This window comes from Populus trichocarpa, chromosome 8 (assembly GCF_000002775.5).
Source record: "Populus trichocarpa isolate Nisqually-1 chromosome 8, P.trichocarpa_v4.1, whole genome shotgun sequence".
NCBI lineage: Eukaryota > Viridiplantae > Streptophyta > Magnoliopsida > Malpighiales > Salicaceae > Populus > Populus trichocarpa.
This window is the reverse complement of record NC_037292.2, coordinates 9,922,462-9,939,464: the sequence shown is the minus strand read 5'-3', so window position 1 is coordinate 9,939,464 and position 17,003 is coordinate 9,922,462. Positions and strand designations below refer to the sequence as shown.

Sequence of the window (17,003 nt, the reverse complement as noted above, 5' to 3'; positions counted from 1 at the left end):
TACATAAAAAGATTAATTTAATATTTTTTATAAATAAAAAAAATTTAAAAATAACTCATAACAAAAACAAATAATTTTTTAAATAAAGGAAATTAAAAAAATCTTCCTCGACTTTCTGGATTTGATCGAAGGCGATGATATTGCTTGTTGTTTATCTCATTAAAAAAAAAAGAAAAAAGAAAAAAAAAGAACAGAACAGAACTGAACAAACTACCGTTCTTCTGTATATCTATCGATGGCTGCAGCAATCCCAGTCTCAGTTTCTCTCATTCTCTCCTCAGATTCACAACCATCCCAAAGACTGCCCGTAATTCTTTCACCTTCAAATATACAACACCCTTTCCTTTCTCTCCACAAATCTTTCAATTTCAGCTCTAGATTCCGTGTCTCCTCAAAATGTTCCTCTCCTTCTCCTTCATCCTCAACAACGACGACGACGACATCAACAGAAACAGAAACATCAAGTGCTTCCACCACCTATTCATACCTTGAGGATTCATATAAAACAGGGAGGTTCTTGAGCAATGAAGAGATTGAAAAGCTTAACGCACTTCAAAATTTCAGATATTATCAGCAACTAGAAACTGGGTCTATGTGTGTTAGGCTGATGAAGCCAGAAGAAATGGATATAACTGTTAAATTGCTAGCAGAGTCATTTGTTGAGTCTATGTTGTTGCCTGTTGGTTATGTATCTTTGTTGAGGTACTTGGTGAAGCAGTACTTGATAGAAAGGAGAGCTGCAATGCCGCATGCCGTTACGCTTATTGGGTTTTATAAAGGGAAACAAGAGATGAATACTGGAGAAGAAAAGGAGGACCTCGAGGAGTTGGCAGGGACTGTGGAGGTTTGTTTTGACAAAAGGGGTGCTAATACTTCTCCTCCGACGCCTACCTCTCCAAAGAATGCTCCTTACATTTGCAACATGGCTGTTAAACAGTCACTTCGTAGGTAATTGATTTTTGCTTTTACTTTTTCTTTTTGTTTGGTGCTTAGAACTAGGAATTTGTAGTGAAAATATGGCAATTATACTCTTACTTGGAAAATAGACATTTCTTGTTAATCTTGTGAATTTTGTCTCGTATTAATTTATGACTAATGTGAACCTTCCGTAAACATTTAACTCTCAACCAACGACCGTTCTTTGTTCTGATTAGTTACAACTAAGTTTGAGAATGTGTGATTGTGAAACCACAGGATCACCGAAATCTTTCATGAACAAAAAATAACTTCAGGAAGGTTGATAACATGTCCATTCAAGTCTTCGCTATCTGAGTATTCAAATAGGATTGGATTTTAAGCAGGCGAGGATTTATGAGGATGATTTAGAGAGACATCTGGAATTCGAAAATCTTACTTGCATTCATGCCCGAATATGGTTTAGCTATTTCATCTTTTTTGTTTCTTGCGTTCTAGTTCTACCAGCACAAACACAACTTTGTAACGTGCTAACTAATTAAACAACACCAAAAGTTAGATCAAATTGATAGAGGATGATGCTTTAATATATTATAACATTACCCGTTGAGAGAATTAGAACAGGATAACCTTTGTTACACTAATATCACAAAGTGTAGTTTAAGATTTTTGGATTTATGTCTCCTTTGATAGGCGGTGCCTTGTTTTATGACTGCATGAATTTGCCGATGCCTTCATGACATTTCCATGATCCACTTCACAGTACTGTCAGTACAGTTTATTACAATTTTATATGTTTATTGGTAAATTAATTACCTGTGCATGATGACCCTAATCTACTAGACCAGTTTCAATACCTGCAGCATCTAAGTACAGTGTGTGGAACTAGAGTGGTTTAATTTAATGCGCGTGGAACTTCCAGGAGGGGAATTGGTTGGAATCTTCTGAAGGCAAGTGAGGAACTTATTTCTCAGATGAGTAGTATGCGAGACGTGTACTTGCACTGCAGAATGATTGATTTGGCCCCCCTCAACATGTATACAAAAGCAGGTTACAATATTGTTAAAACCGATAGCATAAGGGTCCTATTGATGTTGCAGAGGCGCAAACATTTGATGTGCAAGAAACTTGCAGTCTTAAAAAATCCTTCCGAACTTGATATTTCAGGCTCTGATACAGAATTATCTTCACAATTGGATATGTTGAAGTCATGACGTATGCTTCTGAGGTACATCAGACACTGTCTTGACTGGACACAATTTTTCACGCAGCTCCCTTGCATGTCAATTGCATTTGTTTATCATCTACTTCGTTCCTTTACTTTCTCATCAATCTCATGAACATCTTTGTTTTCAAGCTTTTTCTGCTTGTTGTTACTATATTTGAATTATTGTCCGCTGCACTATCCTTATTCAAGATTTGGATTCTGGTTCAGGTCCTTCAGGGTATAGTCTGGCCAGCTTGTGGTGATTATCCAATTTGGTTGATTTTGGCCAGGAATTCAATCCGATGGTCTGGCATCTCCTTGTAATTTATCATATTTATGGGGATACCTATAGTGCTACAGGTAATCTGCATCAAACATATGAAAGGCAGAATGTTAATATGTTTAAGATTAAGCTGGGACATAAAGTAAAACAAGAAAAAAAAAAGGAATCCAGTGCCTCTAAATTTGGTTATGAAATCTCAATGGAACCTGCCATATTACAACTTTTATCAGCTGAAGAATGTGTTTATTTCAACATGACATAATATACAAAAGTTGTCATTAAGTGGAAAAAATAATTAAAGCAAAATGTTGATGCTAGACACAACCAAATATACAAATAATGTTTCTTGCTGATTGTAGTAGGTTCTCAGTTGTTTGCTCTCTACATTTTTATGGTTCAAGTTCTTTACCTTAAAACCATGTTTTTTGGCCCGCCTTAAAATTTTCTGCTGTAGTTAAATTACCATAATCCTTTCTCCAGAATGAATCATTTTCTTTGTTGTGCGCTTCCACTTTTAAAATCATAGGTCTGTTGCCTTCCAAGTTTTAGTAACCAAATGAAGCAAAAATAAAGGATCTTCATTGTTGATGTGACACTTTCAATGCTGACGAGCCATCGGGGTTTTATTAGACCATTTTGAAAGTCATCATGCCCATGCCGATGGGTTTTGAATTTATATAAATAGTTGTCTGGAGTTCTTTCACACATTCGGCCATGGAGGGTCTCTTGCTGCTCTCAATGCGGATGCAGCGTGAAGCCAGGTTGGCAAACATGGCTATAGATTCCAATGTGTATGAACCCCGACGAAGCTCTGGATCAATTACCTTGCGTAGTTTCTTCCGATCATTCAAAATATGCCTAACCTGGAACGTAAAGGATCATTTAATTAGTATTTCAGCTATGATCATGGCTAATCTTCTCTTATCCTTGAAACTATAGCAGAAAATCTGTTGGGATGAATTTGTCGTACCTGTAGGACAAGGTTTTGATCACTCGGTCCCTGGTTTAAGTCCACTGCTCGACGTCCAGTTAAGAGCTCAAGAAGAACCACTCCAAATGCATAAACATCACTTTGTAAAGTGAGGTTCCCTGTCTGCCATTAAAAGAAACGGGCTAATCCTCAGATCCGATTTGCAAATCAAGCTAAGCAGCAAAAAGTACTATTCAGGACTGAAGATTGTTCTGCAATAGTTCTGACTTCATCTAAGGCGTAGACTCCAACTAATTAGGGATCGAGGATTTGAAGGCCTAGGTGCCTAACTAAGTTGAGTTAAGTTGATAATGAAGAAAGATGAGTTTTTATTGTACTTGGTTCAAAATCAAACTAGCTGTTGCTTGATGTTTGTCAGAGATTCTCAGATCCTTGCCCTGAAGGATAATTTGTTTTATCGTGCTGCTTTTTATTGAAAATGTTCTGTTCAAGAGTAGAACTTGGGTGGTGATTAATGTGATTCTAGGCAGGCTGAGTTTAGAGAGTTTGTGGTGTAAACGTTCCTGAAAGAGAATCTGGAAAGAATCTTCAGCATTTGTGTATTTATTTGATAAACAAAATGTGAACATCAGAACATGCACTGTTTGGTCACAAACCCAAGAGTTTTATTATTGCAGGAAGCATTGTAATTGTCTTGGAGTTTGCACAACTGATAACTTAAGGTTTGTTTGATTTTGTAGTTGCAAATGAACCAGAAATAATGCCAAAGAAAGCTGTGAGGATAAATTTTAGTTTGTCTAAATGCATAGTTTAGCACAATAATTTTGGATAAAGATTTCTTAGTCTAACAATTAATGCAAAGTTGTTGGAAATGCCGGTTCAAATTTCCTGCCTTCTTTATTGGTTGTAATACAAAGCGTATCTTCAACAGCTAGCAAGTTCTGTAGAGTTGCTAATTTCGTTTGTTCCTTGCTTGTGTTTCTTCGGAGCCTAGATTTTATCAAGTAAGGCGGCACAACTCAAACTAGTCTATCAAAGAAGTGAGTAGTTAACTCTTAAGGCTAATTAGGTTCGTCTAGTTAGAACTCATAATTCCTTAGCTATCAAGAAACATTTCTTCCTAGTACATGCCTGTCTAATCACCATGCTTAAGTGATGTTGCAAACTGGCCATGGCTAAATATGTTAAACAGGTATTATTGTGATGGCTAAACATGAACCTTATATCTTAATTACGAGTTTATTCATGAAAAGAAATAGAAATTGTTGTTAAACAACAGTAATCGCTGTTTAGACATGCAATCAAGAAATTAAATAAAAGTGCTTACTGATGTATACTCGGGATCAAAATACCCAAATGTTCCGAGTACTCTTGCAGTAACAAATGTCTCCTGGCCCTCCGGCATCAACTTCGCAAGACCAAAATCAGATATCTGTAAAGGATAGGGATACAAAGTTTAACTATATGCTTTTCATTGTGATATTTGTAAGTAACAATTTTTTTATCAGCAGTAATTATGAACCTCCCTGGTAATATGGGACATAAGCATTTGTGGGTTAGTTGAGATTATTAGAAAGACTCATAATTGTTACCTTTGCTTCAAAATTTTCATTTAGAAGAATGTTGGTGGACTTAAAATCTCTGTGAACAATTGGTACGCCAACAGAACTTGAATGTAGATAAGCAAGTCCCCTTGCTGCTCCGAGTGCCACTTTTAACCTCGAGGGCCAATCTACTTTTGCTTTTCCAAATCCTAGAATTCAGATGCAGATTACTAGATGTGCAATTAACAAGTGGGGAATGAGAATAGGATTTTGAGTGATAAACTGACCATTTAAATGATCCTGCAGATTCCCATTTTGCAGATATTCATACACCAGAAACCTGTGCTTCCCATCAGCACAATATCCAATCAAGGAAACCAGATTTGGGTGCTCAAGCCTGCTCAAGATGTCAACTTCTACACGAAACTCCCTTTCCCCTTCAGCTTCTTTGAATGTTGGCAGATCCATTTTCTTGATTGCTACAACCTTCAGATTACAGAAGAGAAGCAAGTTTGTATGTTTCTCTAAAACTGGATTTAACCCTTCTTTGTTTTGTTCTTTATATTAAATAGGGACTAAATTTGCTGAAGGTTTCCGAGAGCTGGGAACTAAAACTGCATGCGTCAGCTATATATCTATTTGGGAAGTTCAGAATTTTAGCCTAATTGTCATTACAGACTTTTATTTGAACGATCATGTTTGTGTTAAAAAACAACCACCATATCACAGGCTTTTTTTTTCCGAGCATGATAAAATTCTGTTAGAAAGAAGTACCTCTCCTGACCGCAGGATGCCCCTATAAACTCGGCCAAATCCCCCTTTTCCAAGCAAATTTTTTTCACTGAAAGAGCACGTTGCCTCTTCCATCTCCTTGAGTGTGAAAACCGATGATCCATGGCTTCGCTTTGTGGTTTGAGTTGCTTGATCTTCAAGTTGCCAAAACTCCACAGGTTTATAAACCCCTGGAAAGTGGGGGCACAAATTTTCAAAATATGAAACTGCTGTTTTTAAATTAGCAAAATTGGGTGAGAAATTTTGGAGGTTATCAAAAGAAGAAGAGAGTAGGAGGACGTACAAGGGTCCGAGTGATCTTGGGACTTGCTTCTCCGTCGCTTGTTCCATGCTGAGACTAATCCGAAAGGCATAATGGTCTTCCTTGGGTAAATTTAACCTCTGCTTAATTAAAGATTAATGCATCGAAGTGTATAATGGTAAACAGGCAAGTAAATGGAGATGAAAACTGCATGACAACCCAGGAAGTAGGACATCACAGATGTACAATCCAGAGATTAATCCACTTCAGCTGACTTGAATTGAACTCTTATGTTTCTACGAAAAATTACGACGAAAGTGGGAATAATTATAAAGTTTAGTTGCTAGAATGTGAGTAAATATTATTAGGAAAATCATCTGATGAGTGCGTATTGAGCAAGTGTAGGAAGATTAGGAGAATACTCAACCACAACATCCAACAACCTGGGTTTTTGGGGGAGAGATGTGCTTCAAGAAAAAGAAAAAAGCTGGGTATTGCCTACTTACCTTCTGATGATTTAGTGGACTTTAAAGTTGGGGTACAAGCAAAGAAGGGGTTGCTAATGTGGTGTTTTCGGCAAAATGTACCTTTGGATTAAGAAATAAGATTTAAAAATAACTTACTTTGGGAAAATACACTTTATTACAACAAGAGTAAGTTATGTATTTATCCTTACAGACTGATGAGGATTCCACCTCTGCCTTTACAGCTTAATAATTTTCAATGTTATCTCGTAGGAAAAATAAATTGAATATTATTTATTTTTGAGGGTTAAATACCTGATGCAATTTAATGACGAGCTGTCAATTGAATAATTATTGGTATAAAATTGAAAAATATAAAACTATAGAGTAGAAGTGGAATTTTGATGCCATTTATATGAGCAAAATTGAAGTTTACCAAGGCAGACACATTGACATATGCTGTCAATTGTTTGTTTTTGCTGTCAAATGATGTTTTGTGATTTTTTTTTAAAATATTTTTATTTGTAATTAATTTTTTTGATTGTTTTAATGTGTTAATATTAAATATTATTTTTTAAAAATAAAAAATTATTTTCATGCAAATGTATTTGAGTGCTTTTATTTTTGTTTTTTGATGCTTTTTAAAAGTATTTTTGACTTGAAAAAATATCATATTAATGTTTTGCTTTTTAATGATTTTAATATACTAATATTAAAAAATAAATATGAAAATAAATTATTTTAATATATTTTTAAATGAAAAGCTATTTTTAAAAGTATATTCATCACAATCTAAACAAAATTTAAGTAAAAAATTCTTTCAAAAAACATTAAAAAACAGAAGCAAAACCTCTCTAAACTTACAAAGTTGACTTTAGCAACATGACATTAAATATCATTTCTTTTTTTTTTTTTTTGATAACCCGGGGTATCCGGGCCAGCTTGCGCGCACCACGACTATTTCCCGGGTCTACTGAATATCCTGTAAGCCCAGTAGAAAGGTAAAGCACCGCGGGGGTGACAAGCGTGCACATGGAGAGTCGAACTTGGGACGGGAGCAAGGCAAGCCTCACTTGTTGACCACTGAACTACCCCCTCAAGTGCCATTAAATATCAATTTTTTTTTTTGGAAGCTTGGTGATTAGTATTGTTTTAGATTTTTAGATGGGGCTTCAATATATATTGGCCTCTGGAAGTAATCACACCAAATAGATTGCAGATATTAATGATCGCAGGAAGAGTTTAGGTTACCAAGATATTATTCACCAAAATAGTTTTTTTTTTTATAAACCTAAAATATTATTGCTCGTTTATAAAATCTATCTGTTTTTACATCAGCCTTAAATCTCATTAATTATATTGTTTCTTGAAGCAACCTCGAGCCTATAGTTTTCTTTAGGGTAATCTATAGGGTTTTGGAAACTTTCTACCTCGAGCTTATAGTTTTCTTTAGGGTAATCTATAGGGTTTTGGAAACTTTCTACCTCGAGCCTATAGTTTTCTTTAGGGTAATCTATAGGGTTTTGGAAACTTTCTACATGACATTACATATTCTATGTGAGATTCTCGATTTGCTCGAGTCTTTGGGGTTGAATGGGAAGGATTTATTTAATTAGGATAAAATGTGTATATAAAACTGTTTGTTTTTTAGTTTTAAAAATATTTTTGAAAAAAATAAAATTTTATTTATTTTATTTATTTCAAATTAATATTTTTTTTGTATTTTCAGATCATTTTAATGTACTAATATCAAAAATAATTTTTAAAAAATAATAAAAATATTATTTTAATACATTTACAAACAAAAAAATATTTAAAAAAACAACCGCTCACACAATCCCAAACACCCCTTAGTCGCTATCCCCTATACATCATATTAATTGACACACCCTCTTTCTTTTTTAAATCTTAATATTTGAATCATGACCTTCTGACCAATAAATTAACTTAGAAGACTGCTAAAACACCTTGCAAACAAAGTTCCAAAAATCATTTCTTCGAATTTAAGTAAATTACAGAAATTTGTATTTTATCTTTTAGTTTGAAGCCTTGAAACTCTGAATTTCAGCGATGATTGGGGTTTAAAATTGATAATTTGGTATGAATGAATTCATGGTAATAATTAATACATTTCATTTGTTTGTAGTCTCGCTACAAATGGTGTCAAAGATGAGGCCTGGATCTAAATAACCTATAGTTCACGTATAAGATTAATAGAAAAAGAATAATGCTAAATATTAATAAATTACTACTAGAAAAAATATCGCCACGTTATTTTATCTTGAAAAGAAATCTCATTAGGAAATTAGTACGATTTTATCCATCAAAATCATTAATATGCAGGGGAAAGGAGCATGGGCTGCGGTCATTTTGTAAAACATTGCTAATTTTGAGCGTGATAAATGGTTTAAAAACTCAGGAATTCAAGAAATCTTGCTCATGTAGTAAAACATAAAATGATCTCAAACATTACTACATTAGGTGAGAGCACCCTGTGGATCACGCGTGCAAATTCTGCCTTCATTATATCATACATATTTAATTATATTGGTGCTCATGGTATGGTCTCATAGCAGGTTTAGGACAGCGGTAGAGGTAGGTTTTTTGTTTGGAAATACATCAAAATAATATTTTTTTATTCTTTTAAATTTATTTTTGACAACAGCATATCAAAACGATTTAAAAACACATAATTTTTTTTAAAAAAACAAACAAATTTTTTGAGAAGTACGGTACAATCGCGCTACCAAACACCCTAATTGGTGAGAGAACAATACATAATTGTTAATTAACAATCCAATAAATGTGGAGATTTTCAACAGATATTTCATGAGGATGAATTTCTTTCCCTTTTTAGGAAGTGAGCTTACCCTGTGCATTGCTGTTCATGAGGATGAATTTCTTTCCCTTTTTAGGAAGTGAGCTTACCCTGTGCATTGCTGTTCTTTGGGTTCCGGCTCTATTCCTCCTCGACATTAATCATCCCACTGAAGGAGGGGCTGACCTTACTGAGCTCACGACCCAAGTGTCTAAATACATTGGTCATTCCACAAGCTGATATCTCACATCTCTACATTATCAGAAACTGATGTGTTCATGCATTTAACATATTATTTTTTCGGACTTCTTCCTCCTCCTGTTATAGACATATAAGAAACATGAGATGTTATCATGCGTAAATTCAAACACAGCTTTCACTCAATGACTTTGTACAGCTCATTATAAAAAGGAAGAAATAAAGAAAGAACAATACTAGAAAATGATTCCGACACATTGACAGAAAAGAAGAAAAATATTTTCTAATTATTTTATCAGTAAAAAATTGAATTTCTTCAAAACAGCGTTGTTTATAACATTTAGACTAATGATCTCTATCCTAGTTGTATCTTTTTATTTTTTAAAAATAGACTCAAAGAATAACTAATACTATACAACTACTTGCTCACTGATCACCCATAAAATTATCTATCAAATCGGTAGTCCAGGCCTTATTTTACCAAATCCATATTTTAGGGGTAAAATACACCATTAAACCCCAGATCATATAAGGAATATTTTTGGCTGGTTCAACGCAAGCAGCTCCAATCCAAACCCAAACCTATTCCACATTAAGCAACCAGATGCTACTATACTGTGGTGCATGTGTGTTGGTACAATCCACGAACTCAGTTGAATAAGAAATAGGGTACGAATTAAGGATAAAAGAAGCCAGGTAATGAAGTCCTGAACCATTCAATTTTCAAAATAATGCAAGAGCAGCTTTTAAGATGGGTGCCTTCAATGTGCTTACAAGCAGGCTTGTGTGTCCATCAAATGTGGTGCGAGCGCTTGTTTTTTGTGTATGCATTCATGCGTGGGTATGATTTGTAGGTAAAGAGAATTGAAATTACCTTTCTTTCGTTTGCTGTACAAAACTACTATGTTTCTTCTGTATGGCTTTGCAGGAGCGGGACCTTTTGGCTGCTTGATTCAAAGCTCCTTACCCCATCATCCACTCCCACCTTTTCTTCTTTGGCTTTTCCCCACATCACCGAATAAAACCCGATGACAATCACAGTTGCACCGACCAAACTAAATATTTCAACTAGGATGGTAAATGATGTGTCCTTGTGTCTTCTCTTTATTATAGAGAGAAAGATAATATAACAAGGTAGGAATAGAACCAACTTGGCAGCATGATAAAATATCAAACCTATTACCACCTTCAAACAAAAAAAGAAAAAAGAAAATATACCTTCCAAGATACAAAGTATCCCTTAAGCAGATGATACTAACAGCAGCTGCGATGACAATTCCCAAGGGCTTGAACATTGCAACAAAAACAGGTCCTGTCTTGTGCAGGCACCAAGTGGAAACGCCAACTTGGAATGCAGAGCCGAAAACTCCCTGCATTACAACTTATTAAAGTTTTAAGTCATTATTTTCAAGTTAAAGAAAAACAGACATCATCCAGAGAAGCCAAGTAGGAATGAGAACCAAAATTGCTTACACCAATCCACAATATTAAAGCTTGCATTGGTAGGTGCAAAAGAGATTAAGCATGTAGATAGCAGATTATTATGTCTTTTTCTACATGAAAAATATGAAGATTTTTTCACTGCTTACCGAATACACAACAGCAATCCATCTTACAGTAGGTTTTAAACTCCAAGCACCAGGGTCCCTCTCCATAAACAAACAAACTATTGTAGACAGAATGGTCACAGAGAAGCAGTAAAAAAAGACTACAATAAGCTCTGCTGGATATTTCTTAAGGATCAATGCCTGAAACATGAAGAACATTAGCTAGAAATTCTTTTTCTGTAACTGTTGAGACTAGTTTTCATTTTCCTTTGAGATTTTTAATAAATATTACCTGTATAATTAGCCATGCAGAAGCCATAACACAATCAACTGCAAGGAGCAGTCCTCCAATAATCCAATTTTGCTGCTGCGAGAGAAGCTCATGAGGCAAGTTTGAAGTAGAGGGTGCCATCAGAAGTGGGGGGCCCTTATAGTAACAGACAATGAATGCCCCTGCAACCGATACTATTGTTCCCGTTGATTTAACCAAGGCACTGGAGCTCTTCCAGTCAAGTTTCTCCATCCTGAGACAACCGGTCAAATAGATTTATACCCATGTAATGTTTATGCTAATTTATTTCAATCCTATTTCCCAGTAGCATCTCCAGTCTGCAAAAATTTCACTACTAGTCTTAATCAAGTATTGCAGCTCTATTAGAGAGCAGCACTTTTGTTTTGTTTTTATTTTCCTTTTGACAATAGAAATTCTGGACAAAATGGAAACAAAAACAAAACAGCAAAAACATAAGGAAAGAAAAGAAAAGAAAATCAGATTCCAATGTCAAGGGAGAGCAATGGAGAGTTAAGCGACAAGACAAGCTCCAACCTAATGGTTCTTTGCCAACATAAAAAGGAAATTAATTGTACAAGGATAAATTTCTGTCTAATTTTAATAATTTCATTCTTAGAGAATTTTTGGTGAGTGAAAGATGGAATAGAAGTTGTAAAATGGAAAACCCAACTGAAGTTGATATTTCCATTGCCAACCTAAGAAAGCTGCTCTAACTTGTAGAAGCACTGATTCCTCAAAAAAGGGCTTGCCATTATTTAGGAGAATACCCTAGAAAACAATGATTTTGCAAAAACCAATAAAAACCTTTGAAAAAACTCAGGGCATAATCTCATGCACAAAATGAAGTAAACTAGGTGAATCTCTCTGCTGAATCACTAATTAAAGTAAGATCCATAATAACCTGCAGGCTTCCTCCATGACACGATCTGAGTACCCTTCATTACTAGCCCGACCATTAGTAAGTAGGTTGCAAGTTCCAACGATGTCTAAGAGAAAATCTCCCACTCCAGCTTTCTTGTGATGAAAAATCACAATGAATCTATAACCATCCAATATAAATAGGATCTGAGGGAAAACAATAAGGACCTGTCCTGGAAAGGGCCCCTCAGATACTAGCTCCTAGTGTGTGTTACCGAATAAAAAAACGCTAGAACTGCTATTGTTGAGCCTAGAACATATTTAAAGAAAAAGAGAAGAAAAAATCAGGTGTGGTGATAATGATTCAAAAATTTGTTGTTCCAGCTTCCAAGCCCTACAACATGGCTATTGCTCCTAATAGTATTCCTTCTACAGGTTTGTCAATAGCTCTTGGAAGACACGTTCTCCAAAAGTTCTCTCAGTGATTGAGGAATTTATCTTTCCCCAGCATTGTGTTCAAGGCTCAAAACAGGATTCTGATTACTCCAATATGACCTGGTCAGCCTTCTTGATAGGTTTTCCAAGTGACTGGGAATTAAAATTTGAGCTGCTTTAACTTTAAACTAATCAGAAGTTCGATTTCTTTGGATGCTGCCTGCCCCCAAAATCCGATACGAATTTTTTTTTCTACTAGCTATAAAAATCAGCAGTATCAACATGCACGGACCTGACTTTTTTTCCATCTGAATTAAATATTTAAATGCCGTTAGTTTCATGAAATACCAGATAATGTCATACTCACCGATAGAAAAGAAAGGAAATATGGAAGTCAATTCTACTTTAAAAGTTCATCATAATTCATGGAAATCAAATTCAGTGAGTAAGTAAAATCAAGAGGAAAGGTTAACCTGAAAGCAACGGCAAGTATGAAAGTAAGACCAGGAATGAGGTTGAGCATGGCAGTGCCAAGTGTAGCAGAGCTCAAGTTAATCCCCGCATACCCAAATATCTGCGCCAACCAGCTGAACAAACATAGCAAATCATCCAAAATCAAAACCAAACAAAGCAATAAAGATTCAATCAAACAAAATCAAAATAAATTAAAATCGCATACCCAAATAGACCAAGCAAGAAGAATCCACAGAGAATAGGGAAGGTGAGTGGAGGTCTCTCTGATCTGACAAATTATGTAATCAAGGAATTTGAAACCCAAGAAAGAGAAACAACTTCTATTTAACAATAGCGCATGGGATGCAATGAAAAGTAGAATACCTGTGAAGGAAGAAAGAAGAAGGGAGAAGAATGAGGGAAGCAAGGGCATTGGAGTAAAGGACAAAGATGAAATTGGTCATGCCATCTGACATGGCTGCTTTGCTTAAAATCATTAGCCCAACTTGTGCACACTCTGCCATTACCATCCCCACGAATGGAGCTGCTGCTTTCAAACCCATTTCCACTTTGCAGCAAGACAGCTGCAGCGATGTGCTATTAATGAATGAAATCCATACGTTGAATCAATATTCAGACAAGCTTTTCGGACCTCCTTGTCCCTATCACGAAGACCCCGTCTGGCATTTCGTTCCGTGTGGATAGATTTTGATTTTTTTATTTAAAATTAATTGTGATGATATTAAAAATAATTTTAAAAAAATAAAAAAATATTTTTTTAATATATTTATAGAAAAAGCATCTTATAAAACAATCATTACAATCTTGACAGCTTAGTTACTTGGTTCCAAAAGTTTAGATTCCATAGGCTCGACCTGATAATACATTCTTGCTAACCTGCTCAGCTTCTCTAATTTGACATTGGTAGAGCAGGGAGGATCGAGACTAAACAGTTCTCGTCTTGAGCTTGGCCTCACAGGTGGAGCCCCGAGTCACCTCGCTCTCTTAAGATTTGTTCACCGTTAACTTTTGTGCTTGTGGCCATTTTCTTCTCCTTCGGACCTTCTCTCTTGGTGGCCTGACACTGCATCAGCCATTCACGACGCCTCTTCAGGGAAAAAAATAGAAAAGAAAATAAAAATCCTTAAGCGTAAGGTTTGAAGGATACGATGACCATAGTGAATGTTAGTGCAACATAATTGCCCTTTAATGGCAATTATGAAGGGCTTTAATGGCATTAGCATATACCAATACGATCCTTATCACCCTTTATACGATAACTTTTATATATATATATGCTCCTTAAAAACTATATATTACAGAGGCAAAGAAAATAAACACATTGCTAATGGTCAAGGATATGGTTATCTGTGTAACGAAGATATTTTGGTATTTTTATGATGGGTATTTGCCTTTTAGATTGTACGATAAATTATCATAAATACCTATAAAATTAATACATTGTTCGGCGTTATAAAAGAGTAGATTTGTATTTTTAATTATAAGTGTACAATAAAAAATCAATTTGCTCTTATATACAAAAATACTTTGATCGCTACAGAAGGATGTTTTTGTCTTATCCTTTTTATTTGCACAATCAAAATACCTCTTTGCCCTTAGGGTTTAATTTCTTATGCCTTGAATCTGAGGGCATTTTTGTTATTGCACTATTTTGTTTTTTTGTTACTGAGTAAAGTAATGGTTAGTTTTGTTTTTTAATAAATTAAAAATATTTTTTAAAAAATCATTAGCGCGTTATGCGGGGACCACGACACGTGTGGCTGATTCTAGCATCCTCCCCGTGGACTTTAAAAATGCATGTTCTATGTGATTTAGAATATAAATAAAATAAGTGGTAGGGTTGTAAAAAAGCAGTTGAAATGTGAATTGTTAAAGGTGAAGTGTGAATCGTGGCGGGCGCTTGGTTTGTTAGTAATTAATTAAATATAATGGTGGAGATCAATAGGTATTAAAAAAAAAAACTAAATATGATTTAAAAAAAAAGAATAACGAATGCTAGTGGAACCCAATAATAGATGGAAGAAAAAATGAATGATGCTCTGCCACACTAATAAAGTTTCCCAGCACAAAAGTCAAAAGAGGTTAAATACAATTTTATGCAATGTAAGAAATACAGCATCAAATTAACTTTCCTATCCATTTTAGCCCCTCTTCTTTCACAAAGTGAAAAAACATCTTGCACTCCTCGATGGCATGTTCGTCGGCACCCGATCTAATTAGTGGCGGAAAGAATAGCCACATGGCTGTCATCATTACGAACCCCACCGTCAATGGCCCTGAAACCGCCCAATGCAGCTGCCATCTACCCCCAAACCACCTCTTCATAGCAAGCTCCACGACCAAGCACACCCCTTGCAGCACAAAGAACATCGTGACTTCCCATGAAGGGCTTGCGCGTGTGACGCGGTAAAATAGGAGCTCGTGCATGAGACCGGAGACTAGGAAAGAAGCCGCCACTGCCGGGAGCGGGGCCCACTCACCTAGCAAGGATCCCAAAGAAGACCTCACGGGTTTGTATACGGTATGGCGCAGTAGGTTTGTTACCATGAGGTTCCACCTTCTGCCCCAGAAATCTTGCAAAGATGTTGACAAATAAGGCTCATTGGACGGTGGTTCTAGCTCCATGTGCAGCATGGCATGTACCGTAGCGTTGAATACACCAAAAATTATGTCCACCAACAAGTATACCATGCAACAGTATAGAGCAAGGACCAATTTTTGGTGAAACCTGCCCTTGTAATCATTCACGCCAACTGAGATGGTAAAAAGCAAGACTTTCGTCGCCAAATTCAGAGCTAATTTCGGTGGGTTTTGGGGTGTTTGAGAAGATGGGTACTTTTCATTTTGCTTTATTTTGATGGGAAGGAGAGCTTTAGAGATGAATTGAAGGAGGGAGTTGGATTGGTCACATGAAAGCGGACCGTGATCGAAGGCAAAGAGGGCAAGCTTGAAATTGGCTAACCAGGAGATGAACAAGGAGGCAATAGTATTTGGAAATAAGTAGGAGAAGAAGAGAGGAAGGGTTATGAAGAGGTAGAAAATGGGAAGGAGAGAGACAAGCCTAAGCTTACCTTTTGGGATCTTGGATGATATGAAATGACAGTAGATTAAAGATGCCAAAACTGAGAGAGATGCCTTGATCAAGTTCTTGATTTCCCCCTCCATTCTTGCCTGTTTGTGCGTTTTTCCGTTTTCAATAGCTTGTAATTTGTGTCTGCAAATGGCTTTTGATTTTGAGAATGTCACGATGACATATACCTCTTTGTTTTTTATTGATCATTCACCTTGGACAGCCCCGGTCTATTTGGTGCGCTGCCGACGTTCTTTACCATCGCACTACCTCACATATCCTAAACTAGTATTCTTTCCTTTCGGATACAAAGAATATGATTCCATTTTTCACTAAAAAATCAACGGTACTAGATTTTTTTACATATATATTATTATCAGCATATATTTAAAAGTACTTGACATTTCAATACAGCAATAAACACGGAAATGTAAATTCTTTTTCATTTTGATATTCAAAATTTTAAAAATATTTTATTTTTTATAATTTGATAACTTAATTTATGAGTTTTATAGGTTATTTAAATTGATTTATTTTTTGATATATATTTTAATTAAAATTTTTTATCTAGATTTGACAGGTTAACTTGAGTTATTTTTTTATTAGATTTTTTTAATTTAATTTTTTAATATTGAATTAATTAAAAAATTAACTTGAATTTCAATCCATATATGCTTGTACTTATATACTTGTACTTGTTATTTTAATACTTGTTATTTTTATTTTCATTGTACAATAAGGTGCCTCGGGATTTTAAAGAGAGAATGTTCTCTTTCTTTTCTTTTTTTTTTGGTTTTTTAGATACAAAACTATCCCACCCACATGTTGTAATAAAAAATGAAAATTTTCTACTTCTTTAATTTTTAAAAGAGCCATAATTTCTAGTATTAACATCATATGGAAAATGTTCTTTTAATAGCGCTATCCTTCTAAA

General features: G+C 35.3%; 4 protein-coding genes across 8 annotated transcripts; 1 reads left to right on the top strand and 3 right to left on the bottom strand.

The window, feature by feature from the left end:
* The first annotated feature begins 142 nt into the window (after positions 1-142).
* LOC7471479 (uncharacterized) lies at positions 143-3,938 on the top strand. Of its 2 annotated transcripts, XR_002983472.2 has the most exons (4): positions 143-948; positions 1,838-2,143; positions 2,351-2,482; positions 3,348-3,938. XR_002983472.2 is itself a non-coding variant. In XM_002312473.4 (3 exons), exons 1-2 carry the CDS (start codon positions 236-238, stop codon positions 2,127-2,129), a joined length of 1,005 nt encoding a protein of 334 aa, XP_002312509.1. In that variant the 5' UTR covers positions 143-235; the 3' UTR covers positions 2,130-2,143; positions 2,351-2,634. The 2 variants fall into 2 exon arrangements, 1 of the variants encoding a protein (XP_002312509.1); XM_002312473.4 differs by lacking the exon at positions 3,348-3,938 and having other exon boundaries at positions 2,351-2,634.
* On the bottom strand, positions 1,930-6,592 carry LOC18101543 (probable serine/threonine-protein kinase PBL28). Of its 3 annotated transcripts, XR_008059984.1 has the most exons (8): positions 5,956-6,564; positions 5,655-5,842; positions 5,168-5,366; positions 4,929-5,089; positions 4,664-4,768; positions 3,376-3,498; positions 2,815-3,268; positions 1,930-2,487 (listed from the first exon to the last, which is right to left on the bottom strand). XR_008059984.1 is itself a non-coding variant. In XM_006379750.3 (7 exons), the coding sequence occupies exons 1-7, from the start codon at positions 6,023-6,025 to the stop codon at positions 3,032-3,034; spliced, it is 1,083 nt and encodes a 360-aa protein (XP_006379812.1). In that variant the 5' UTR covers positions 6,026-6,564; the 3' UTR covers positions 2,558-3,031. The 3 variants fall into 3 exon arrangements, 2 of the variants coding, with proteins under 2 accessions (XP_024463487.1, XP_006379812.1); XM_006379750.3 differs by lacking the exon at positions 1,930-2,487 and having other exon boundaries at positions 2,558-3,268; XM_024607719.2 differs by lacking the exons at positions 2,815-3,268; positions 3,376-3,498 and having other exon boundaries at positions 5,956-6,592.
* Positions 6,593-9,055: 2,463 nt separating this feature from the next.
* Positions 9,056-14,150, bottom strand: LOC7471478 (WAT1-related protein At3g28050). 2 transcript variants are annotated; one of them, XM_052455232.1, is made up of 8 exons: positions 13,363-14,150; positions 13,205-13,267; positions 12,999-13,112; positions 11,233-11,464; positions 10,983-11,141; positions 10,612-10,763; positions 10,268-10,448; positions 9,056-9,447 (listed from the first exon to the last, which is right to left on the bottom strand). In XM_052455232.1, exons 1-7 carry the CDS (start codon positions 13,539-13,541, stop codon positions 10,295-10,297), a joined length of 1,053 nt encoding a protein of 350 aa, XP_052311192.1. In that variant the 5' UTR covers positions 13,542-14,150; the 3' UTR covers positions 9,056-9,447; positions 10,268-10,294. The 2 variants fall into 2 exon arrangements, with proteins under 2 accessions (XP_052311192.1, XP_024462977.1); XM_024607209.2 differs by having other exon boundaries at positions 9,056-9,513; positions 13,363-14,149.
* Positions 14,151-15,011: 861 nt separating this feature from the next.
* On the bottom strand, positions 15,012-16,380 carry LOC7471477 (probable long-chain-alcohol O-fatty-acyltransferase 5). The gene has a single exon (XM_002311545.4). It carries the CDS (start codon positions 16,162-16,164, stop codon positions 15,118-15,120), a length of 1,047 nt encoding a protein of 348 aa, XP_002311581.1. The 5' UTR covers positions 16,165-16,380; the 3' UTR covers positions 15,012-15,117.
* Positions 16,381-17,003: the final 623 nt, after the last annotated feature.